The 27,565-nt window shown below is 36.7% G+C and overlaps 1 protein-coding gene across 2 annotated transcripts in view; it reads left to right on the top strand.

The window, feature by feature from the left end:
• The window catches only part of LOC145685484 (uncharacterized), a 73,477-nt gene that overhangs the window by 27,470 nt on the left and 18,442 nt on the right, over nucleotides 1-27,565 (top strand). The window contains exons 2-5 of one of the 2 annotated variants that reach the window (XM_081757890.1): nucleotides 732-873; nucleotides 8,006-8,838; nucleotides 18,582-18,746; nucleotides 26,209-26,878. In XM_081757890.1, coding sequence (XP_081614016.1) covers nucleotides 732-873; nucleotides 8,006-8,838; nucleotides 18,582-18,746; nucleotides 26,209-26,878 — 1,810 coding nt within the window. Of the gene's footprint in view, nucleotides 1-731; nucleotides 874-8,002; nucleotides 8,839-18,581; nucleotides 18,747-26,208; nucleotides 26,879-27,565 lie in introns of both variants that reach the window. The other variant, XM_081757884.1, reaches the window with a different exon arrangement.

Here is a 27,565-nt window from a genome sequence, read left to right as displayed (position 1 = left end):
TGTTTTTTTTGACAATGTGGGGGTGGTCCACAAGGAGTTTGTACCCCAAGGACAAGCCGTCAACGCCGCCTTCTACAAACAAGTCCTTGAGAGACTGCACAGGAGCGTCAAGCGGAAAAGACCGGCGATCGCTAGCCGGTGGAAGTTGCATCACGACAATGCCCCTGCCCACACCGCCTTCTTAGTGACCTCCTTTTTGACCCGGATTGGGGTGGAAGTCCTTCCACAACCACCCTACAGCCCAGATGTGAGCCCGGCCGACTTCTTCCTCTTCCCGAAGCTGAAGCCACGCTTGAAAGGAACCCGTTTTGCAGACGTCACAGCCATCCAAGCAGCCGTGACCACATTTCTAAAGGACATGCCGGCTGCTGACTTCCAGGGGGCGTTTGCAGCGTGGAAACATCGATTGCAGAAGTGCATCGACGCAAGAGGAGAGTACTTCGAAAGCTTTTAAGTCCCTGTACAGATCAGATCAATAAAACAATGTTTCCAGACCTGGTCTCATTACTTATCATACAAACCCTGTATATATATATATATATATTTCTTTTTGCAATATGTTGAGCTAACTTTTTTTTCAACTCATGTCATAGTTTCATTACACTAAGTTCATAAGTATCTTAAGAATTCCTTCATCCAAACATTAAGAAAGATGTGAACTTTAATGCTTTGTTTAAGCATTTATTTACGTGAATATATATATTTATTTTATTTTATTTATCTTTGTTTAGATGGGAGTACCATGCACTTCTCCTGGTGATAGACAGGTGGAATCTCCAGGCTCTCAGTATGCAAGAGATAGTGCTTCAAGCCAGTGTACTGGAACAACTCAAGGAAGAGGAGTCACACTTGCACGTGATAGTCAGGCTTCAGGTAAGCACTAGGAATTGATAGAAAGAAAAATGCGATCAGTTGTTTGGCTCTATACGAGACCATAAAGAGTTATTATCTGTCACTGGCTGTGGACTTGGTAACATGGTAATACCTGATGACTATATTGAGTATGTACCAGTATACAGCAAGGTGTAAAATAGTAGAGGATGTGAGTGAGTTAGGTGCAGAGCATTGCGGTTTTCATTGGTACTGCAAGGTGATGTACGAAATGGTTTTGTATTTATTTTTTACACTTTCTCGTTTTGAGGAAACGGAATTTTAATTGCTGTTCAATCAGTTATTGCAATACATAAGGGAAATAACTTAACCTTTCCGTGTTACAAATTTCAAACCTTTACTAATAACTTCAGTTTCACTAAGGTAAGACAAAAATGTTCAACATTATTAGTTGTTGACTATGTAAAAGAAATTTGATGGAGTTTGTGTGTATTCAGAAATTTTGATGCTGTAAAGCAGTGGTTCCCGGTTACTTTAGAGTTGTCCAACCCTTTTGTATTTGTACGGCAAGTCCACGCTTTTAAATATTGGTGTCGGCGTTGAAGTAGTATTTGAGAGAGAGGTAGCAATATTGACAATTCAATTACCAATCTATATTTGTTATAATCATACGATATACAGTATAGGCCAGAATCTAGGTGCCATGGGAAAATTATACATATTTATGTTTCGGACAATCTTTTCCCAAATAGATCAAGATTTGCTACTTCTAGCCTTTCATCAGTATCAGCATTGGATCTCTAGATTTGCTTTTCAAAACAAAGAGGTGAAATGATAGTTTACAAAAATATGTGGTACTGAATTGAGTCAGATGTTTCAGTGCCCTTTCACCTATATTTTTATACTCAAAAAATGCCTTCATCCAAAACTAGTCAAGTGGACAATCTTGAAGAAATACAGAGATTGTTCAGTCTACATTTGGCCAATTTCGACTTATCTAAAAATTTAGAAGAATCCATGGCGCCAGGTCTGTAAGTGCTCGATGTGTTTCCCTTGGTTCCTAACAGTAGCCCGACAGCGTAATTTCCACTGTAATAGACTTCTCTGAAGAATTGGGAGGGATATCTTGTCCTATTCCGTTTGCACAGCTTTCCAAAGTCCTTTCACAGTTGTCACACACCGTTTTCTCAAAGCCCGCTTCAGCAATCCAAGTCCACAATAGTCCATAAGACTTGCATCTGGAGATTTAACAGGTACTTCATTGAAAGGTATCACCTGTATACCACTTGCCTCCCCCATCTTCCTGTAGAATTTGAGGGACGATCGTGAGGTACGTGATGCGGCCTTGTCCATGTGAATGCGCACCAGATTGGCGTCATCTCCGTACATTATTGGAATCTCATGCTCGTAGATCGGCCGCATGATCTGCTCCTGAAAATACTGCGAATTTATTTTGCAGTTCTTCACCACCCTACGAATCTTCAGTTTACCTCGGTAACAGTAGCCAGTAACGACCATGAACCCTTTTGGGAAGGATTCTTTACAGACACGGACCCACCTTCTGAAGTTTTTGGCGCCTTTCTCTCGGTACATGATGGCTTTCGGTTTGCTGCATTCGGAAAGGTAAATCCATGCTTCATCGAGCGTTACGACGTACATCCGTTCGTACAGCTTCCGGGCGTTCACTTTCGTTCCTTTTGGTGGGCATCCGTGAGAAGATGACCGCGATCTTTCATGACTCTTTCCAACTTGAGTTGATGGTGTAACGTCCGGCTCACAGTCCCCAAAGACTCGTCAAGACGATTAGAAATATTAAGGAAATACGAAGTTTTAAAGGAACAAAAATAGTTTAATTTCTTGCAGTAATTATTGAAATATCGGCGATGGTTGCTGAAGCTAATTTTATCGGACTTTGGACCTTATATCTAATTGTACAGAAGGTCGATTCACCTAAGATGGACAAAGTTTGTGCGCTCACGTGCTCACAACTCCCTTCCTCCACTAACGGTTGCTCTCGATGTGGTGGCCACAAGCCTGGACTATCGCACGGCAACGCAATTTCCACTGAAGCAGTGCGCGTCGAAGGTGTGTGAGTAGACCACACCGCTTGACAAGCTTTCCAGAGCCCCGCTTGGTGGTGGGACGCCTTCGCACGAGGCCTTGTTTCAGAAGGCCAAAGGCGCAGAAATCCATCGGCGACGCATCTGGTGACTTCACAGGTATGGTCGAGAAGGATATAACAGACACACCAGTCTCCGTGGCCATACGCCGATAATATGCGACAGAACTGCGAGCAGTGTGACTGGATGCTTTGTCCATGTGGATCCACACCTTCCGGGTGTCCCTGCCATACAACTGTGGAATGTGCGTTTTGTATAAGGGTTCCATGATGTTCGTTTGAAAGTAGGCTGCATTCACCTTGGCCTTCGACTCCACGCGATGCATTGGCAACTTCCCACGGACGCAGAAACTTGCCACCACCATGAAGCCTTTCGAAAACCACGGACAAAATCGCCGCGGCCTTTCGCATCATGTGGTGAAAAAAAAAATGGCCCTGGGCTTATTGGTGTTATCATAGTAGATCCAGGCTTCATCCAGAGTAACAACCCACTGTCCTTTGTGACATGAGAGGTACAGTTCATACAGCTTTCTTGTGTTCGTGAATCTCTCTTGAATGTGTCTTGGTGATAACTTATGCCCCATCGCCTTATAACGTTTTTTTCAGTCCCAAATTCTCCTTTATAATACGACAAACTGTACCCTGTGATATCCTACATGAGCTGGCAAGGTTGCTTTGGGTGGGTGGGTTCTTCTTCACAACTGATACCCTGATGTTTCTCACAACGCGTGTTGTCCTGGTTGGACATGCTCGTTTCGTTTTCACTCTCACGACTTGATATTTAGGGCCGGTGCTTTTACAGCGCTGGCTTACCCTTGCTACTGTACGCCTGTTGATATTGTTACCCCTTACCGCGCACATTTTTCACAGTCACTGATGCACTGAATTGTGCATCGGAAAGTGCACATATGTACCCTTCCCAATAAGGTGTCACTTTAACAAACATAATAGTTGTTCACCACAGCAACTTCCACACAGCGTTGTACATGACTCACTACTGGATTCACAGACTACTGACTTCTGGTTCCTTCTCCTACGTTGTGCTCATCAGCTCTATAAAATTGACCATCATAGATGAATTGACCTTCTGTATACCTAGGTTACACGGTATAGGTGAACGATGTCTTGGGCTAATAGAAGAACGAAAGACAGAACACAATTTGCCGTGGTTTTAATCATAAGCAGAAAATAGAGTTTACAAGTGAAGCGTATTATCAATTTAATTCAATTTATTCGAAAGTTTAATATTTATTTCAATATAATTATTTTATCTATTTCGTGATATACAACCTCTGACAATCAAGTTCGGTTAATGAAGTCGCTGTGCTCGACCTGGCTACACTGGAGCAACGAAATACTGCACACGAGTAGCGACAGGTGCCGCCGTTGTGGACCCACCGTTGTTCAGTTGTGAGTCAACTGTGGTCTGTGGTCTTTGAGATGCGTTATATCAAGTGTGTCCGGTACCAAACCGATACGGTAACAGTAAAATGAACGAAGAAAGGATCAATTTGAAGTTTTGTTTTAAGCGTGCCAAAGTACCGAAAGAAACTCATGATATGCTTGTACACGTTTATGAAGATCAAGCAGTGTCCTTGAAGTGTGTTTACGAGTGGTTCGGCCGTTTTCGAGAAGGGCGGGATATGTTTTTGATACCCCGCTAGTGGAAAGCCGTCAAGCTCTCGCACAGACGAAAACATAGAAAAGGTGAGGACATTAATTACGAATGATCGCCGATTAACTGTGCGAATGATTGCTGAGGAATTGAACATTAGCCGTGAATCTGCGAGACTTATCCTCACCAACGACTTAGGGAAAAGAAAAACGTGTTGTCGACTCGTGCCTCATTACTTGACTGATGACCAGAAGCACGCACGTGTTCTTGCCTCACAGGATTTTATCGCTATGGTGGATGAAAATCCAAATTTCTTGAACTGTATTGATGCTGAGGATGAATCCTGATGTGTGAGGGTACGATCCGGAAACAAAACGCCAAAGCATGGAATGGCGTTCTCCTGCATCACCTCGTCGGAAAAAAAAAAAAAAAAAGGCAAAGCAGAAAAATTACGCATCAAAACGATGCTTATCACCTTTCTTGACAGTAATGGCATAATCCACAAGGAATTTTTACCTGAGAGAACAATATTGAATGCTGCTACGTACGTTGAAATTTTGAGACGTTCATGAAATGTGTACAAAGGGTACGACCCCAGTACTAAGAACAAGGTTCTGGTTCACGACAATGCTCGCCCTCACACAGCCAATATCGTCAGACAATTCCTAGTCCAAAAGAGGGTGGTGCAAATTGATCATCCACCATACTCGCCAGATCGGAATCCTCCCGACTTCCTGTTCCCACGCCTCAAACTCGCGTTAAAACGAAAGAAATTTGACGATATTCCAGACATCCAACGAAACGTGATGAGGCTCCTGAGCACCATCCCAAAAGACGACTTCTAAAAAAGTTTCCAGGACATGTACAGTCGTGCTCAGCGTTGCATAGCGGGAGGGGAACTTACTTCGAAGGACAGTAAGGTAAGTTTCATTCGTTTTGTATCTACCTTCTATTCACGGGATCATTCACCGAACCTTACTGTCAGAAGTTGCATATTATAATTACTCGTAGCAGTATGCATACCATTTATGTCTTACTCACTTATTAACGTTGCATGTTTTTAAACATAATAACAGTTGAACTCGACGATTCGTTTCGCTGTATAATAAGGCTTGTATATACGAATCCAAAAGTAGTTGGATACTGCGTATATACAAATCGTACGGTATTAGATTGTATCCTCCGTGTATTTGACAAATGATTATAAGCTACGTATCATGCATAATGTAGATAAGATAAAGATTGATGTGTAAAATAACAAATAATTAAGTTTGCTTAATATTTCATGAAGTTTTTTGAACATTGAATGAACTGCGATTGGTATGGACATTTTGACGTGGACGTTCTTGCATTTATGTTAAGGAATCAGAAAACAAAAATTTGTTTGTACGTGACCAGAAATTACATTTCGATGCAGTTCATACTGTATTAACTAGATAGTTATATAAAGGATCTAACCCTGAGATGGATTGACCTAGGATTTCATATTAGCACTATTCAGCACATCGTAAAACCAAATTACTGATTAGGCAAGGAATGAAAATATATGTTTACCTTATTGTAAGTTTTCGTTCTTTACTATTGACTTGCTTATCGTAATTTGAAATATAGTTTATTATTAATAGTTTTGGAATCCTTTTTCAGAAGGTTAGAGTCCAAGTTTCCCGTAACTTTAATGTTTATGATCGTTTATTACACACTTGTTTTTAGTTAAAATGAAAACTACATTATATTTCGACGTATTTTGGTTTTAAAATATATTTTAAATCATTATGTTTCAGATCAGACTTCCAGGTCACATATATTTTCTGCATCTACTGCATGTCGATCCAGGTTGATTTTGATACATCTTATTAATAAACAAGACATAAGATAATAAACGTTATAACAAGTATCGTAATTAGAACAGTGAAGAACAAAACGAGAAACAATTATACAGACTGTATGACCAACGATAGTGGGGCATTATACAGTGTTTGACTTGTTTTATCCGAAGGTGTTCGTTTCTCCTTGAAATGAAAAGAATTAACACTTTTTGCTTCGTGGAAATAAATCTAAAAACCTATATTAGCAAGCTCCTTTAAGGAGTTCACTTCTTTTAAGAGTCATTAGCACTCTAACGGAACTGTTAGTAACTAATACCTGAAATAGTGTTTTACATGAAGAAGAAGAAGAAGAAGAAGATGATGATGATGATAAAAAACGGTATTCTGTCCTTTATATTTGTCATTTTATTTGTAAAATAAGTATTGGACCATTTTGTGCATCACCTTGTATAAATATTCCATCGCCACTTTACAAAATGCATTTACACACTAACGTAATGAATAAAGTAAAGAACAAAAGGATACAATCAGCAATGACTCATAAGTTCAGTTCAGTTGTTCCTTTCTTAAATTTAGGATAGAATGGTAAACTGGGAAAGCTGTGAGCAAATTATCAGCTCCCATATTTTAGTTTTACTTTTCACCTCGTCTCAAAATTTATCTATTTATTGTTATGTAATAGTTCGCATAATTTAAGAAATCAGTAACGTTTAAATGCTGAAAGTAAATCAAAGGATTTTGCTATAAAATTCACGTGTAATGAGCCTACCCTCAAACATAAGAAAGAGATTCCTTGCAGAGTAGTGGTTCGGATTTCACTTTATTACTTTTGTCCATTATAGTTTTAATGTTGGATGTGGAAACAGTTGAAATGTTAATATTACAAAGTCTGGAGAATGTATAAGAAAATGAAACATAGATCAATAAATTCTACTGGTGCCTCATGAGCATATGCAATCATCATCTAGAAACAGCCTACTGCTATCATTCGGGGCTTAACAGTAGTCCGTTAAATACATAGAGTAAATATATGTTTCCGTATAGTTGCATGGTTTTCAGTTCTTTTCTAGGAAATGCAACGTGTCTTATCCTTACGCCCACATCTCGAAATAGAGCCATCATCATCTGATATGTTAATGGTGTACAATCATTAAATAAATAAATAAATAAATAAAAAGAAAGGAAGAAAAAGTAAATAAGAACCCCCTCATCTTTGTTCCAAAGGTTTTGTGTATGTACCCGCAACATATTTTGCGACACTGACTTGCAAGAAAGTTTCTAAAACAATAAAATGTATATATTGTTTGAAAGAGAGAAGTGTTGAAATTACTTCGCACTTTACCGTTCATAAGAATAAGTACATGGTTATTTATGTATCTGAGTAGAGATGATTAACATTTTTTTTTTTTTTTTTTTCAAAATTCAAATTTAAAGAAAAACAATGTCCCATCAGAGAAGAATCGACGTTCAATATAACACAGTTATCACCTTCCGATAATAATTGCTGAAATTAAAGGGTATGAAAATCGAGTCTTGATGAACTGCACAGTAACCGTTGTAAAAATGAATTAATAGTAAAAATGTAGTTACACCTCTTTATTTTCTCTTCAGCAGATGGCATCAAAGGCCGAGGACCACAGCTGGGAGTTGGCGTTGCTCCTGACTCATCAACCACAAGTTATATGCATCTTCCGTTTTCCCATGGCTCTTGGAACGGGAACAATCTTACCTGTTCAGTTTCATCTCCTTTCCACCCTGGAATACATCCTCTTGCTCATCCTGTGCCCATAAATAATCTATGCAACATGCATACTCACCCGATGGGCAAATTGCAAGAAGTGAATTTTGCTCCACACTTCTATAATACTGTAATTCCTATTGATGGAGTCAGGTGTTCGGTTGACACCAGTGAGTTTGGTGTTGTGCAACAAGAGTGTCAATCGTCACCTTACCTTTCACCACTCGCTAGTCAGCAGTCCTCCCCATATGCCTCACCATGTCAGTCTTCTTCTCCAAGCAGGTCAGGATCTCCAGGGTGGACCCAGTCAAGTGCCTCAGACCGAGCAATAAGTGCAGGGAAGATGGCAGCTAATGGTCCAGCCAATGGGGATAACAATAAGAGCCATTTTCAGAAATTACCCCGCAAGATGACGTCAAGTGAGAAAGGTTCTTCCCATGTACCCAGTCAAGCTGTTGCAGCAGCAAATTGCTGTAGCACTACCAACGGTAATGTGACCAAATCTCATTCAAGTCCTGAATTAGCCGTTACTACCACTAGTTCGATGCAAGAGAAGCCATGTTTACCTCAAGGGCAAAACAGGTATTCTGGCAACGCCTCTGCTACAATAGGCAAAATAGAAGGTGCTGAACCGAACGTTTTGAAAGAAACATTAGGGAAAGAAATGCCGAAGTACTCTGATCATCTACAAAACTTCGAAATAGATGAGGTAAGTCCTACTAAATCTTATTAGCAGTAGTAATTACGGTGAACTAAAAGTTACCATTTTTTTTTTTTTTTTTTTTTTTTTACCTGCATAAACATAACAATTAATTTACAAAATGTGTTGTTTATTATATCTTCAGGAGGACACCTCAGGCAAACGCAGTAGAAGTCGCAGGTAATCGCTAAGTGTAGTTCATAAGTTGTATATAATTTTTTTCTGAATTGGTGAAGCGTAAACAATTGTTATGGTTGTGTTTCAATACTTACAAATTGTAGTGTGTTTTCACTTACGAAGTGTCTATATGTCAAAGAGAAAAATAAAGTGGTTTCATTAGTTTAATGATAATTTCACTTCATAAACAGAATTTATTGGATAGAAATTCATTATTAAACAAATTAGATTGAACTGAAATGCGTAATGTAGGGCGCGGTGGCTCAGTGGTAGAGCGTTCACCTCTGGTGCATGGGATCCTTGGTTTGATCCCAGCTCGCGCCAGATGAGTTTTGTGGTGAACAAACACCGTGTGCGTGGCGTTTTCTCCTACTTCATTCCATCTTTCATTCATTTTCATCACCATCTTCAGCTTAGTCGTCATAAGCGGGGACGTAAAACTTAAAGATTCCAAGTGCTTAATGTAGATTGATGTATTATATCTTAAATCTCGTTTTAAAACCAGTTGCGATATATAAAAGTGAGGTTAAATTCACGTAATTCAAAGGCATACGTAGTGACAGAGTATAGAAATTAAAATATGATTGACACATTTGAGACATTTTGCAGTTTTGGAGACCTTTAATGTTGAATTTGAACTAAAAGTAATAATGGAATTGGCAACCGCGTATTAGCGTTTTATGTTATTGATGTGTTATTACTTTTTAAATAATATACCATTCCTTAAAATTCAGTATATGTACACTCATGTCCAAAATTATTGTCGCATGTGTATAAATATGTTGTTGTAGGAATATAATTTGGTAACCGATTCGTCCGGTATTTCGTGCTCGTGGGTTTTCTCGGGGTTCTCCCGTTTCCTCCCACTTTCTTCATTCCACCATTTCACTCATCTCTCATAATCACCGTCTCCTTTAGCCTAATCGGCATAACCGTGGGACGTAAAACTTAAAGATTTCATTTCATTTCGTCCGGTATTTCTTACAATGTTAGTATGTGTATAATTGACAAAGGCATGTATGTGGAAAATTTTATGTCAAAAGAGCAGTAAATAAGAAAATAAAACTCTTTTGTCAGTTTAGCAACATACTGTTTTTACTCATTCTAATTTTCGTATTTATAATTCTTTTCCTTTGAATTTTACCACAAATATACATTTCCCGATTATACACATTATATCAGTATTAAAAACGTCCCTGAAAAATCATTATCAGATTATATTCTTACAAGAAGACAGTTATAGATATGTGACAATCATTTTGGACATGAGTGTACATCAATATCAAAACTACCAGAAGAAAAAAGGGAGATACCAGTCAGCACACGTACTTACTATGTAGACAGACACCTTGCATAACAAATATTTTAAGAATTTTAAGTATATAGCACAGTGTTATCGTTTAAATGTTTGCATTGTAGGCTTATCTCACGACCTGCGGAATTGCGTTTTATGATGATCACACGACCGAGAAAGAAGTATAAATAAAACTACCCGAACATTCATATGTGAAGTCTGGGAAATTCTCGTATTAAAATGCATAGTTGAATAGAACGTGTACCCATTTCGCATAACACATTTCGGATTAAAGTCAACAATTATATACGGTGATTGGGTACTGTACATATGATACGGCATAATTAACGAATTTATGTTTTAAAATTATTTTTCGTATGTTATTATATCCTTTAGCAGTAGTAAAGATCTAGTGAAACATTTTAAATATAAGTGTAGAAATAGGTTTGTTCGTCAAATACCATCAAAACCGCGCAATTCTCTGATATTGCTAGGTTAATAGGGGATACAATGACATGCTGTAGTAAAACCATTGTTTTGTGTTTCTTGCCATTGAGTTCATTCTAAAAATAATACTTTTGAAACTAATAGGCATAATCCAAATCAATTTAGGCAAGGGGAGTTGCCTTGATAGTCTCAGATGTTACTGAATTTAACAGATGTTAAAATTCGGGACAAAGTAACAAAACCGTATTATTTGTTTTGTCAAAAAAAAAAAAAAAATTTGGTCCGAGACACAAGCCGCCATTTCTCATGTTCAGTTTCCGGCTAAATATTAAAATGCTCTATCTTGAACGGGGCTCAAGATATAATGTTTTTTGCTTTGTTTGAAAGATAATTTTATTGAATCAACTGGCATCCTTATCTGTATTTTTTTTTCCAAGTTCTCGTGCTGTAATCTGTATATATATACACAAAATGCCAATCCTAAAAAATTTTGTTACTATTGGTCAGTACCATACATATTCTGAGAACATCCACTTTTGAGTTGAACAGTTTTTATAAACAATGTTCATGTTTCAACTTCCGTGACTAATATCTTAATTGTAGTATTTGGTCTAGGAATTAATTCGTGCGGTTGGTACGCACACATTGAAGCTGTAGTACAGACACAAAATACATAAATACCTTAAGAAAAATATTGTCCATCGCTAGCTACCACTTTCGCCCATCTGTCAGGCAATGTACGGATTCCGTGGCGAAAGAAGTACTCATCCTTGGAAGCGATCCAGTCAGAGACCCATGTTTCGATATCTTCTGAAGAAGTAAACCGCTGTCCAATCAAATCGTTGTTCATGCAATCGAACAAGTAGTAGTCCGAAGGAGCAACGTCTGGTGAATACGGCGGGTGGGGTAAGACTTCCCATCCGACATTTTCTAAATAGGTTTTGACCGGTTTTGCGACATGTGGGCGAGCGTTATCATGTTGAACAATAAGTTTATCATGTCTGTTCTCCCATTCTGGTCGTGTTCTGGCCAGAGCTTGCTTCAAACGCATTAATTGTCGTCGATAACGTTCTCCATTCATAGTTTCACCCAGTTGCAGCAGCTCATAGTACACCACACCTTTCATATCCCACCATATGCACAGCATAACCTTTGCACAGTGAATATCTCGTTTTGGTTGTGATGGACCTGGTTCACCTGGTTTCACCCAGGCCTTTTTTCGTTTAGGGTTCTCGTAATGGATCCACTTCTCATCACCCGTAATAATTCGATGCAGAAACCCCTTTCTGCTCTGTCGTTGAAGCAGCAAATGGTTTTTCGTCTTTCAACGTCTCTGTCTTTCAATTCATGTGGAACCCAATGTGACATCTTTTGAATCATTCCCATGGCTTTCAAGCGTTTGGAGACTGTTGTTTGATCAACGCCTAATGCTGCTGCAAGTTGTTCCTGCGTTTGACACGAATCCTGCTCGAGCAATGCTGTCAATTCTTCGTCTTGAAATGTTTTTGGCTGTCCAGCTCGCTCTTGGTCTGCCAAGCCGAAATCACCACTTCTAAACCGTGCAAACCACTTCTGAGACGTTCGCTCAGCTAGAGCATGGTCACCATACACTTCCACCAAAATACGATGACTTTCAGTCGCACTTTTCTGCATGTTAAAGTAATGCAGCAGGACAGCCCGCAAAAACACTTTATCAGGCACAAATTGCGCCATGTTCACTTAACTACAAAGTGGTGTTGTTGACGCTTTAATCCACTGCCCTATACTACGAACGATACGCGATGACAGGGGTTTGCAACACATGTGTGGATACACGGAACTGTGGGACGCTCCGTTCGTTGCGCCATCTCTTGTCCACCCGCACGAATTAATTCCTAGACCAAATATATAGTTATTTATTTATATTTTGTCTCAGAATCTCTAATCCCAAAAGTTCTGAGAAGTTGTACCTCTAAGGGTGCTACATATCCTGAAAAGGAGAACACGCCACTTTGGTTATGTAGTTTTTCATCGTAGTTTTATAAAATGTCCACTCTCGGACGAATGTGCTCAATATGATGGAATAAAAACGTTAAATTAGACAAATTTGGAACTGATTAAATGTTTTTATTCTTCTGAATATTCTGTACATAGAACCTTCCAAATCATGAAAGAAAGGTCTTCTGGAACAATATGGAACCATTCAGAGTATTCCAGAATGTAACAGACCTTCTACAACAATGTGGAACAATCCAAATTATTCTAGAACATTCTGGAACTATCAAGATAATTCTATGCGTTTGGCCTGGCATATAAAAAGGAGCATATATAAATTCTCAACAGGCACAATTAGTGCCAATAGACAAACAAAGAGAGCAGCTTACCAAAGTTATGGTCCAACAATATCTATAAGCTTTTGTGAGGATCCTGCTGATCGATGCTTATAAGGTGTTTCGTGTACAGGACTGAGTTTGAAATGTCTCCTGACTAGAGCCACAGGGGAGTGAAGTGTGCTGACTATTTAGATACCCATAAAAGAGTGATATATAAAACTAACAAAAAAAATCTTACTTTAGATTGGGAATAACAGTGCTCATTTGAAGACTGGTCCAAAGTTAAGATGTATCCAGTGATTGCTTTGTGTGTTCCGAAGCGAAATTATTGCAGTTGTGGGTGAGTACACCAAATCAAAACTGACCAATCTCTTCAAAGTAGAAATTCCATCTTCAGAAGAAAATGAACCAAGAGAAATTCGTGTAACCTGCGTAGAATGTATATCGAATCTCAATCCAGCTGTTGAATCGTGTTAATCCTACAATGAAAAGATGCAAATTCTAACAATTATCTCAGTGTCTCTTCACAGGTACAAATTTTGCACCACATCCCATCTGCAACAAAATACATGGAAGACAAAACAAGAAATGTAATGTCTGCAAAAAGTGTTCGGAAAACAGCATCCCTATTATGGTAATCCTGTGAATGAAACACATGTTCAGATTGCAGTCATTTTATGTGGAAGATAAATGGGATTGTTCTCGTCGCCAGAACGCCAATAAAACAAGACACTATCTCTATAATAATTGCAGGAGAAAACGTGGTGAAAGTGAAAAAATACATGACCCACAGTATTAACAAAATCTGCGCCATATATAAGAAGGAACATTCAGTATTTCCACATTAGATCAAAATTCTATGCACAATGTAAATATATGTGTGTATTGTGTCAGGTTTGAACTTTGCGTGATAACTTTGAAGAATTTCCTTTTTTTTTTTTGGGGGGGGGGGGAGGGGGAGAATTTATTTTAAGGCGTGATATATGGCACCGTGGTTGAAGTCATTAGTAGTCTGTTATGTACAGCGAGAGACCTGTTTGTTTCAGTAATGTGGTGAATGTCCTAGAAAGGTGAGACTCGCCTTACAGACACTTGGTATGGAAATCATAGCAGATGACTGTTCTGAGGTTACATATGCAACAGTAAACTCCTTAAGAAAATTGTTACCATTGATACCTTTGTTGACTAACTTGGGAAATAGTCAGTGAAAGCAGTACCACACCAACATTTGAAGAAATTGCAACAACAGTGCAGAAGTGATGGTCTAGGAAGCCTTCTGAAGCAGCACGCCAGAAAATAATCTTTTCAGCCCAAGTACAGCTGTAATTCAAAATGCCGAGGATTTTACCAGACAGTGAAGTCTTACACATCAGCAACCCTCATTTTGTTGCCCAGAGACATCTTTGAAAGAAAAAGTCAAAAGGCTACAGCACGAGAACTTGGACACACATTTTTAGATAGAGGATATAATTTGAATCGGTGAGTTATTAACTTTCAAATAAAACAGAAAGCAACAAAATACCTTGAACCAAAATACCAGAGATCGAGCATTTTATTATTTGGTGAAATTCGTACGTGAGAAACAACGTCCGAGGCTCCATTGGCGGCCTGTAACTCGGGCTAGGAACTTTTTTGGACAAAATAAAGAATGATAAAAACTGGTTTCTTACTTTGACGTGAATTTTAACATCTGTTAAATTCAATAAAAGTAGATTTTTTTCTATACCTATTTGACTTGATCTGGTCCATTCTGATAGTAGGTTTGTGTTCTAATTTACCACATTTACTGTAAAATAAGATGAAATTGAAGAACAAAATGCTCGTTTATGATAAATAGATGAGCTTTCCAAATGATCTTTGCGGGTAACTTCTTTCTCGTGTGTTCTGAGAAGTTGAAACGCCTTAAAAAGTAGAAATTTTGTTCTTAATTGACGAAAGATCAGGTTTACCATCAATTTCAGAAGTAAAATCTGAAATGTCGTGTGTGCATTATCAAAATGTTTTAGCGGATTCATTGTGTGGACGTGAGTTCATTGTTACTGAAAACATTGGCAGTTCTACTATACATGGATAGTACGAGATTTACAAATATAGTCGTAACGATTCTTCTTATTATATCACCAGTGAAGTTACCCATTAGTCCAGAGACTCCCCAACCTTTATGACTGACGACACACTTTATTTTGAACCCCAGCGATATCGCGACTCACTGGTTTGATCTTTTATTAATAATGATCAGGGCTCGGATTTTTATGTGCTAAAAACCTTTAAAATATTTATTTTTTATGTAGTAAAAAATGAAAAAAATATTTGCTAACAATTTTTAAGAAAATATTTAACAAAAAATGCCAAGTAAAAGTATGGACAAACGCGCAAAATAAGAAAAATTTCTCACCAATAGCTCCTATTCATCAGATGTCGAAAATCCATGGGCATTGCAGTAAATAACTGACGTCTTTTCCAAATTGTCCATCGTAAAGCCATGCCTATTGTCACGAAATAATGCCTTATATTGAGAAAAGGAATGTTCTGCATCACGCGATGTTAATCTCGCGTATTTGAAAAAGAGCATATCACGAACAATCACCACCAACTATACTTGTGTTTTGGCCTTCCAATACTTCAGATATTTTACATAGGGTTTTATAGCCACTCCTTTTCACAAACAAATTCTTAATTTTTTTCTTACGACTTCAGCTTACGAAGCAGAAAGAACATTCAGTTTTCTTTCAACACACTGTACTTCTTTAACCGAAGTACTCAATAAATCTCCCGTAGTTTCTATTTTCTTTATAGAGTGAGTCAAGAAACCGAAATTGCCAGATGTGAAAGCCAAGTCACATTTCAAGCCACTATTATTTACTCAGTTTTGAACAATTTCAATGGATGAAGCATTGTCTGGGTTTAGTTTAGTTACTACAGATACAAATGCTTCAAAATTCTCCGCATAAAATAATACTGCATTAAGCCAGGCGCCCTGCGTGTGATTACGGGTGTTGGAGTAAGTGAAAGATCGAGATTTGTTTCTTTGAAAAGTTGAATTCTAGTTGGCAATTTTACATTTTTTTTTTTTTTTTTTTTTTTTTTTCATTTGACACTGACTTGTTTACTTTAGGTTAAAGGACTAGGATTTCTTGACATAATCGATGTAGGGCGTGTACGATACATGTTACGGAATCATATTAAGGTAGCATACATAAAGAGCTTCACCAGCTTTCCTCATATAAGGAGCACGATCAGTCAGAAAAAGCAAATCATTGTCAATATCACACCGTTCGGCCACAAAATGTGCAAAGATTCATTGAACAGCCTGAAAATTGTTACGTGATTCGTAACTGGAAGTTCTTTACAAGCTAGCAAGAAATGCTGTTTGAAAATTATTTAATAATTTTTCAGTACACCTACTATAACATTTCCCACTTTTCTAACACTAACAGAAATACTAGTTGCATCAATGCTTACCCAAATTTTTCCATTTTCACCTATGGACCTAATGTGATAATATTTCTGAATAGCACTTGGGTAGATAGTTTTTTTGGAAGCGTTGACTCATCTGGAGAATTTAAGTTCGTATATTTGGTAAGAAAAATTTCGGAACTCGGGATTGTTTATTATATATAGGGATATGTCAGCATGTCATTAGGATGTCATTATGTAGCCTATTCTTTTCCCGATGTTAATTTCTTTCGAGAGAAAGAAAAGAAAACTTCGCTGTGAAATTTAGAATAAAATAACGGAAAATTATTAAAAATATGTATTTATTACAAAAATGTCCAAAACATTTATTTACATAACTTTTTTTTCAGAAAATGTGTATTTTTATGTGAAATAAAATTTGTAATTTACACTTGCAGACTCTTAATTGGGGTATTAAACTTTGTTTTGAGCTTGTACGTGTTTGAAAAAAAAAAAAAAATATGTTTTTACATATAAAACCGGGCATTAATAATAATACAAGTTATAATAGTGTAAGCTTATAAGATTCCCTGAAGTACTGAGCATTGTTGCTCTATTGGAGGCGTTGACCGGTACACTTACACTCTGTCTGAAAATTGATTTTTAACTGACTACTAAAATACTACATATTTAAAAATTTTTTATATACAGGTTAGAAACCATTGCATTAGACCAGTGATAGCTAATTTATAACGTACTGGTACTCAAGACAAAGGTACCCTACTTGGTCCATCCCCTCTTTCTCTTCGACGACGGTTCACTGAATATGCAAAATTCTTCATACATTTTCTGAATCAACTTGTTTCATGTGTGTGGGTGAATTAGGACCTGAGCTGTAAACATGTGAAAATAACTATATGAAATTACAATTTAAAAAAAAAAAATGCCCGGTACCATCGAATAGGCTTACGATGCAGAATGGGTTTCGTAGTCAAAAGATTAAAGTCGTCGTGATTCAGGTATGTAATTTTCGTATTACGTGTGGAATTAAAATAAAAGCAGTACATTTTTCATTTTTATTTGTGGGTCGGATGAAACATACTCGCGGACCGCCATTTTTGGCTATCACTACATTAAACAGTTACTGCCGAAATTAGTCTTTATTTTAATACTATTTCATACGAATAACAAATATGGAGTCAAATTGTACATAACTGTTTTGTAGATTTTTCTGTGTCAAAATTAATTATACTAATGATGATAACAGGCAGATAAATTAGAATTCTGTCTGTGTCTTTGTGGCCAGCTAGTTCACGGGTGTCCTGATATGGGTGTTTACCTCGGATAAAGCTTGAGCAATGATTTGGATCCCGTTTTAAGCAATATTTCGTAACTTATGTATCCATGGTGTTGGAAAGGGATGTTGTACTCCAGTTAAGTAATTTAACTTTATAATTTGAAAACAAATCGTAAATGAAAACAAAATTGGAACTAATGTGAATAACTGAAAAACACGTATACACGTAGCGTTTTGAGCAGTAAAACAAAACAGCGGTACCTGTTTTGTAGATATTGTTTAAGTGAAAAAGTTTTCTAAGCCCCAAGGTGGAGTTAATTTTTCCGCCGTTTTAGTTTTTGTATGTATGGAACCAACTACAAACTAGTTCAATTGGTCATCGTCACAAGGGATATGTGCTGTTTAAACCTAATGAAACATATATGCTTTCATAATGACCGATTTATTTCTACCTGAAGCTTTTATGAGCGATGAACGTGAACGCAACTAGTAATTCAGTTTTGTTTCTACGCTCAAGATTGTTTCTAGAATGTACTTTTAATTCCCGAGTGTCAAAAATTTCCTGGACACAACCCACAAGTTGATAAAATAGAATTGCAGATATTGGTGTTTACTGTAAATGAATTAGGTACACTTGGTAGTAGTTAATTTGTGTTTGGTATCATTTGTAGTTGAACAGTAAAAGAAAAGAAAACTTGGCCTTTATGGAAATTTTATAAAACTATTTGTAATATTTTGGGTGAAATGCTGTCCGTGTCTAGAAAACTGAATTTGTGTAATCAAGGTTAATATTGTAATTGTTAAATTAAGTATTTCTGTTTAATTACAGTTAAAGGAGATGTCTGATGATAAACTGAGGGAAATGGGGCTTCCGCAAAGTGCCATACAGCAGCTACGAAAGATCATATCAAAGTTACCTACAGCTATCAATGGCCTACGTCTCCCTCCGACTGAGAAAAGAGAACTTGGAAGGAAGAAGTCAGATTGCTCAGATGTAAGTGGCTAAGGTTTATGCTATTTTGCTTGTCAGATAAGTTTCTCTTTGGCGTGAAGTAAAGTTCCATTTATTATTTGCATTTAGTCTTTATTAGAATATTTCAATTGCAATCTTCCTAAAAGTAATGTATTTTTACCGGCATTCCATATTTCCCTTACAATAGATAATTCTCGATGCTGATCTGGAACCGTTGTCACTCAGTCGAATAGTAAGTCAGTGACAGTGACTCACAAGGGAACATCTTATATTGATAGTAGCATTGCCCAATCAAACAATGCGCAATCGGTAGAGGAGTGAAGAAAAGTGAGAAATCAAAAGTTTTTCGGGCCGACACCCAGAAACTCACGAGATACAGAGGAAAGAAGGATCTAGAATCATATGAAGACAGCAATTTAAAAGATACACTGACACAGAAAGAACTTCAAAATGATTAAAGTAATCAAAATGACATTTACACAACAGTGTAGTAAGCAAACATTGTACCCACAAACCTGCTCAGTAACATCATATGTAATGCAGTGTTGCCAACTGAGCACAAAATGAAGTTTTGTTAAATGGCACGGAACACAAATAAAATATATGTAGTCCTCTGATAGCGTGACGAATGGAAAATGAATCACGAAGACTTTTGATATCTTCATTGGTGCTTATTAGCTGCAATTAAGATCTTAATCCACCATGAACTCAGTTTTCATGAATTTCTGTTGCCATTGGCGGATAAAATACGATCACTATTTAATAAATTATTATTACTCATTTATTTATTTATTTATTTATGTCAAGTTTTCTTCAATTTATGCTCAAAATATTGAAAACTGGGAACATGAACTATAGGGAAGGGAAAATTTCATAATTTGTGCACTATTTTTATATAGCTCTCCGAAAGTAGTTTTTCATGTCAGTGAAAGTAAATCTGATGAAAAGTATGTCGAAGATGTAGTAGAGTGTGTGCTTGGTTGGGTGATCTGGACAAAATTATGTTGGTGTTCTCGTTCCTGTTCAAGCAATCAGTGCAAATGTATTCTTGTTTTTGAAGACCCTTTTTTTCCTGTACTTTTAACGCTTTCTATCTCGAAAACAAAACTAGCTGTTCATAAACGACCAGTCATTTTCTATGTTAATGACCTGTTCGTCAGTGACATTACCTGGAAGCTCATTTGGGGGTTTGACTAGGTTAAGTGAGGAAAGCGTTCTTTCGCAAGACGAGTCGCGGACGCATCCGTTCAAGTTTATTTATATTTAAAAAAATAAGTAAAAACTAATTTTAATTGAATCGTTTATTGTGAAAAGGGAATAAATCATCAACAAGGTTGAGCTATTTAATTTTATTTGATGTTTATCACAAAGGTTTCGCTATAAAAATCTATCATGTCACCACACTACTTACATTTACAATGTAGGCTTAAGCGGTGTTCCACTTCGTGATGAATATTAAATAAGTATCTGTCTTTTTTCGATTCGATGATTTAACCCTCACGAGTAAACGATTTAATAATAATTAACACAAGTAAGAATTAGCAAATGTTATGAAAAGTTACTTGACAATATAATTATTTTTTTTATCTTAAGTAACGAAAATTAGAAGTTTATATTGGTGAGATAATATCAGTTAAACGTCAGGTTAAATATTGTAGGCTTAATGCGTGAATGATTAGCATAAGCATAATCTGGAAGTCAGGTTCGAATAATGTAGCTCGCCATCGAGACACATTTTGCCAATTTTTTCTCTGTTTACCAAGTTCACCAGGCGAATGTGGAAAAGAGTCTTTAAGTCTCGGACCTGGAATTTTCTCTGTAAAATTAGTTCTCATTTTGGTGATTGTTTTCCGCGTGAAGTGATTGCATAGCTATACCCGGATTTTTTTTTCTTAAACCAGCATTATATTGGTATTAAGCCAAATAAACTTCAGTGTGTTCGTAAGTATATGTGTTATGGAGTTGTGTTCAGATGATGGTCGGAAGGGAAAAATAAATTTAATATGGTAGCGTGGTCGTCGTATGTGGTTGTTGATTTGCATGCCTTTTGTTAGGTAACCATAACTATGCTAGTAAAATGTGTAACTGAAAGATGTTAACCTCTCCCAGGATACATGTGTGCAGACAGTCAAGTCCTGACTGGGGAGTGAATGCTTATACAAGTTTACGGTGATTTTTTTAAAAAAATGCGATGTATCTACACTTAAGTTTGGCATCAACCTGCATTGAGAAGAAAAGGTAATGAGATCTAAATGGATATACCTACTCCTCTGGTGAAGGTGTTCCATGGATCTGGTGATTGGAACTTCTGGTATCTTGATCAGGGAACGGTTGAATGAGATTAATCTAACAATCCTGATTTCTCTTTCATAATGTTTATGCATGGAAAGAATGTTGGGTACAGAACTTAACAATAGGTCATGATAAACATCCTTGATTCAAGTGAAATGTTAATATCCAGGGTGTAACGGTTATAGTTTTGAGAAACTTTGTGAAAATAAATAAAAACAAAAAAGAAGCGATTCTTGTAAAACTGAAAGCATAGGAAATTTTTTGGCGAAAAAAACTAATTGAAATAAATCAATGATTTGGCTACGCTAGAAAACGATATAAGGCTTAAATACATCGATAGCACTTGCTTACGCCAGTTTTTCGATGAATCTCTACTTCTTGAAATAATTAGCCAAGTTTTAGCAACTGGGTGTTTTTAAAGCTCTTAATAAAAATTAAAGATAATTAACATAACAGATTTGAACAAAACACACTGAAGTCACTGATAGTTTTGGCATAGGAGACCCAGGTTCGATTCCAGGCAGGAGCTCATGTGCTTCGGATCCTACGTTAAACTGTAGATCTACATCTCATATAGCCTCGCTGTTGAACCGAGCACTAAACTCAAATCCAATCAAAATTCAACTAACATTAGTTACCAAGTCTTGGGTTCTCGTTAATGGAATATAGACGAAAAGAATTGGCCATATCACTGTCAGCATTTTGAGTTGCGTATTTCGTCCTTACTCAGTACTGAAGTTATGGGGCTTGAATTCGGTGTAGTTGTCAAATGCACAGACCATGATGCAGGATCACAGTATAAACTGTTCGCCTTCAAGGAAGCTAGAGCACCGTTCCCGCATCAGCATTTTGGATAGTAATATGTGTATAGTACCAGTTTTTTTTCTCTTTCTTCCTGACAACGTAGACTCCTGCATTGCTATATAGTTAGCACATGCGCTTTGGACGCGGGAGACTCGAGTTTGATTCTTGGCGAAAGCTCATGTGGTTTAAAACCCACATTAACCACAGGTCCACGTTTCGTGTAGCCTTTATGCTGAAAGAGACATTAACTCAAAATTAACCATTGAAGTTAGACAATGGTTTATTTCATTGTCAATTTCCGTTTATTGAGCATACAATATAATTTGACTTGCTTCCTAGAGCAAAATTCCTGATATTTTTTTAAAATCCTTCCTTATGTTTTTCCGTGCATTGTCGTCCAGGCTAAACCAGCCCCATATATAGATCTAAGTCCTATTTTTACGACTGTACGCAATCCTTCCACCATCGTTCAATTTAATCTTCCAAAATAATAATAATACGGTGAAATTTTTTAATCACTTTAGTGAAATTTGTTTTCCTAAGTTAAATTGTCGAATTTAAATCAGTTGGTTGTAGCATATTATTTTGCTCATTAATTGTGAAGAACGTTGCGCGACATATTCAACAAACTGCAAACAAGTTTTTACGCTGTAAGATATTTTATTTAACTAATTAACTCAGTGGCGTATGGAACTCGAATATCAGTCAATCCCACATGCACAAAAGTTCTTCAGTGAGATCATCTGAATATGATCTTGATCTACGTTTAAATTTTCCTAATTGTGTTTTCCTGATTGGGTTTCCAGTTAGTTTTTAAAACGTTCCTGCTTCTTTCTACTCTGGCTACATAATCTGCCTACCTGAGCCTTCTAGGCTTATTGACCCTAACAATGTGGTAAATTTATGAATTATATAGTTTCTCGTTACGAAGTTTCCGCCATTCGCCTCCCTTTTGCGTCTGAATATTTACTTCCAGATTTTATTTTCAGATACTTTCTGTTTGCTTCTTTCCTCAAAGTTAGCGATTATGTTCCGCAACCATACAGCACTATAGGGACAATTATTGATTTATATATATAAGGTTCAAATTTTTGACAAAATTCGGGAGAACAAAAGGGTTTGGACTGAGTTAAAACACTAATCCCTTTCTTTCAGTCGCCATTTAATTTCTTCGTGGATGTGGTTTTGGTCTGTTAATGTTGATCCTAGATGCAATATTTGAAAGTGTACACTTTGTCGAAAGTATTACTTGATATTTTAATATATTTATAGTTTACAGTATTACGGTCAGGGCGACTTTCCATATATTTAGTTTTCTGTGCATTTACTTCTAATCTCGTGTACCTGCAGGAATTTAATAAATCCTGTCGCGTGATGATAGCGCCATTCATCTTTATTTTATTTTATTTTTTTTTTAATTTTTTTTATTTTATTTTATTTTTTTTTTATAGCGTGTCACAGAATAAAATTAAACCACAATAACAACAACTCATCATGTTTCATGCCATTTCGATTTGAAAGAACGAGGACAAGTATTTTCGGACTTCACTTTAGATTCCATTTAAACAAATCTTTATTAATCTTAGTAGCTTTTTTGGTATACCATATTCGGTAAGAATGTTGTACTGTACAATGTTTCTGTTGTACAATCTTATGTCTGGGTCATAAGCCTTTCTGAAATCAATAAATAACGAACGGTGTATTGTATTCTTGTTTTCGAGTATTTGACGAATGACAAATATCTAGTCGATAGTTGAACGATTTTACTTAACTCCGCTCTGATAATCTCCAATTATTTCATCTGCGTATGGGGTCAATTTTGCTAACAGAATGTTTGAGAAGATTTTATAGAATATAGACAAAAGAGAGATGCCTCGATAGTTATTACAATCAGTTTTGTTCCGTTGTGAATTGGAATAGTGATTGATTCTTTCCACTCTTGTGCAAATCATCTTTGTTCCAAATGAGAAGGATGAGTTTATGTATCTCGTTTCACAATTTCTCCTCCAGCTAAAGTTAACTCAGCGGGAATTTCGTACACACTCAGAGATTTTTTCTTTAATTTCTGTATAGTAATCTCTATTTCTTTTCGGTTAGGTTCTGGAATATACGGTTCTGCTGTATGTATTTCTCATTCTCTACGGAAACCTCATAGGATTTTTCGTGAATATAAAGATATATTATTAAATTTGCAATTCTAAGTCGTTCAAGAACTTATAATTCCTACTGAGAAATTTCCTTATTAATTTTCAAAATGTGTTATTTTCTTTGTCAATATTTTATCCGACAAACAAAGCTTTACCAATGTATTGACTAAAATTACTTCTGCATACATATAATTCTATAACAGATACTTCTAGGCAGAATGCAAGATCAAATTTTACATTTTGATAATGTACGAAATTTGTCTTTAAAAATTCGATAAATTCATGAACACTTTGTATATTGATCGCATGGAGTGGAGTTTTGAAGATGATTTTGCTTTGTACCACAAAACTTGAAATCTAACTACTACATTAAATTATGTGGATCAAGTCAATATCGACTTTCGTTGTTATGTGTACAGATGTGTATATTGGCTGATCTAATATTCATATGAAATAGAGAATGTGTTAACCCAGTTTTGCTTTAAAAGTTCCATGTAGATAATTAGAATAGAGTAAATGAGGTCTGTCTTCCGAATGTATAAAATAGACGCGTCTTGTAATATACATATATAGTACATAGAATAATATTAATACGTATCGTGTAGAATAATACATAGGCTGATACTCTTCTATGTATACGAAAAGCAAAGTGCACAGTCCGGAGCAGCACTGAAACATGATAACTGCGTCATTGAATGATGTGTCTGCGTCAGTAGTTCTGTTGTGCAAACTAATGACGCCGAAATTGAATGAATCGGTGAAGGCTACATTCTAGGATGGTCCGACGCAGTATTCCAGCATAGTTCAACACTGCCACGAACATAGATTTGTTGTTGAGCGCTCCACTGTGGATGCCATAGTGCGACAGTATTCATTTCGACCATTCCTGGACTATGTATTATTGACTAAACCGTCCGAAACGGACCCCAGTGAAGCTGATAGCACCGATGTTGCGTGGGATCAAGATAAATGTTAATTTACTGCAAACCAGCCATATTGTGCAACGAAACGCAGAAAGATACAAGCCGTGTTATAAGACTTCGATACTCATGTTTAGCATAAACAGTTTGGGAGTCTGAAAAAAGTTGAATGTAACTGGAAGATTTGGAAGGATCTAGCTGAAAGATATAATTATTCTTTATTATTTGTTTTTCAGTTCGAAATACATTTTGAAGTTTAATCGACAGAATTGTAGCATAACAATATTACCTATTTGTGTTTGAAAGAATTACGTTGGTAAAAGTTTGTTTCATTTACATTTTGTGATGAAATGTACGATATTGTATGTTACATGACCTTTTTAAATGCATGTAAGGTTACAGATACACATAAATATATGTTAACTAATTAATTTAGCAAAAGAACATTGCCGTCTCACAAAAGATCAAGGCATGGTTGCTCTTTAGATAAATTTGAAAAAGAATAAATCTTTGTAAAGTTGTGAAAGCTGTGATTGAAACTTTGTGTATTACCGTTAAAATTTCTCTTAATAGATTTTGCAGTTACATGATGCAGTCTAGGTTTTACAACTCTGTAGATCTTCATATGTCTTCCATTAATCAGAGACTGATTACAAACTATGGTGGTTGAATTGTTTACAAGAACAGTTATTAATATTCAAGCAAGAAATGTTTCCACTTTATGTAAACGTAACTAAGTATTGTAAATGTTGACAGAAACGACAATGAATCTTAAAAATCTATCAGAATGTCCTCCATTTGCGTATACTTCAGTAGTATAATTAGACCAACGTGGAGTGTAGGCTACAACGTAGCTCTACGTTCATTTTCAACCACGGTGGTAACACCGGTATAATAAAACTAGTTTTTGTCCCATCCTTTTACCTTTGTTAAGTTAGCAGTTTTTGTAGTCATTTTACACTTAGCAGACCTATCCCTAAACGCAGTGTACTTAGTTTTTTTTTTTTTTTTTTTTTTTTTTTTTTTTTTTTTTTTTTAAAGGAATGAACACGTCCTCTGTGAAACTAACAAACATTTCGTGAAGTGATACGAATAACTACTCTATCCTGACTTTGTACATTTGTTTTATTTAATCTTGGAGGAGGTCATGCATAGAATGAAGTGAATGCAGGATGAAAATTATTTACTTTCTTACGTATATATTTGTTAGCACATTTGTAATTATATCATCTCAGAGCGTAATTTTCCACTAAGAATGTGTTTGCGAATATAATTTTGTTGTTAGATAACTTTGCTATATTGATAATTGCCATTTTGCAGGTAAGTGGTTCTGCATCAGACATGAAGAAGTACCCTGTGCTTGGATCTCGGAGTAGTGACAACAGAGCAGCAGGTGCCATACCGTCAAATTCTTCCCAGTCTTTAGGAAACAGGGTAGTGAGTAACGTTCCTGACAGCATACTTATGCCACCTCCACCTCCAGGAGGTCTGGTGGTGCCAACTTCTGTGAGTCCTGTTAGTCAACACACTCATGTTCTTCAGAGTGGACAATACAGTGTAACAGGAGTCAGCTCAGAGCAGCGTCCAGCAGCGGTCATCACAAATACTGCGTGCCATACGTGTATAGCGTCCCCATTGCCTTCCAATGCTCCTTCATTCCAAAAATGCTGTAGTAAGGGCCAAGGACATCATGCATGTCACCTAAATCATCCACAGCTTGTACAAGGGCAACACACTGTATTGCGAAATCTTCCTTCTTACCACCGAGTGGTGCCATTAGGTGCTGCAAGCATGGATTCAACGAAAGAAAAGTCCCACCAGGAGCCCCCCGAGGCTAGGCCAGGTGATAGCCTCGGATACATGCCAACGGGACGATACTCAACCAGCAGTGCGTCTGATTTGTCTAGTCCTCCTGGCTCTCCAGGTACTACCCCACCGGATACGCCTTCTATGCAGTCAACTCAGGATGAGGCTGAAGATTGGGATAGGGGTAAGTGAATACACTTTATCTAGCTTCTTAGTTTCCTTTTCAGTTTTAATGTGCATGTGGTACAGAGTTCGATCCACGATTGGGGCATTTGTTTTGAATAAGAAGCCCAATAGGGATTCGGATTTCACTTCAAGGCTTTTCGCTGAGTTCACTGAATAAGTGCCTCAACATTTTTTTATATGAATATAAAAAAATGTAGAAAGTGAGCTAAGTAGTATGTACCAGTTGCTATAAAATAAATTTATAACTGTTCCCAAATATTGGGTGCGCAGTTCATTTGGTCACAATCGTTGGGCACTGAAATTTGTATACAGTGAGAAAGATCTTAAAAGTGGTTGTTACTTCATGTAATAGCATTACGATCTGGCTCACTCTTGAAATCTTTGATATCCTTGTAATTTTTTTCAAAGACTTAAATATTAATTTTCCATATTGCGTTAGAGACAGTTAGGAAATAAATCAACATATTTGATATCCAGTTAACGCTAACAACATTAAAATGGCTCGAATCGACATAGTAGATATTTATCCATTGATTCCATTAGAACTAGTCTTTGAGTCTTCCACCTTATACATGAAGAAACTTAACACCTGTAAAATAAATGAAATATTGAGTCTTCTTGAATCCTGTTTATTTATTTATTTATATATATATATATATATATATATGCGTTCTTGGACCAACTT

This window comes from Thermobia domestica, chromosome 1 (genome assembly GCF_964235325.1).
Source record: "Thermobia domestica chromosome 1, izTheDome1.hap1.1, whole genome shotgun sequence".
NCBI lineage: Eukaryota > Metazoa > Arthropoda > Insecta > Zygentoma > Lepismatidae > Thermobia > Thermobia domestica.
Note: the sequence above shows the minus strand (reverse complement) of the source record. Positions and strands in the feature narration are given on the sequence as shown.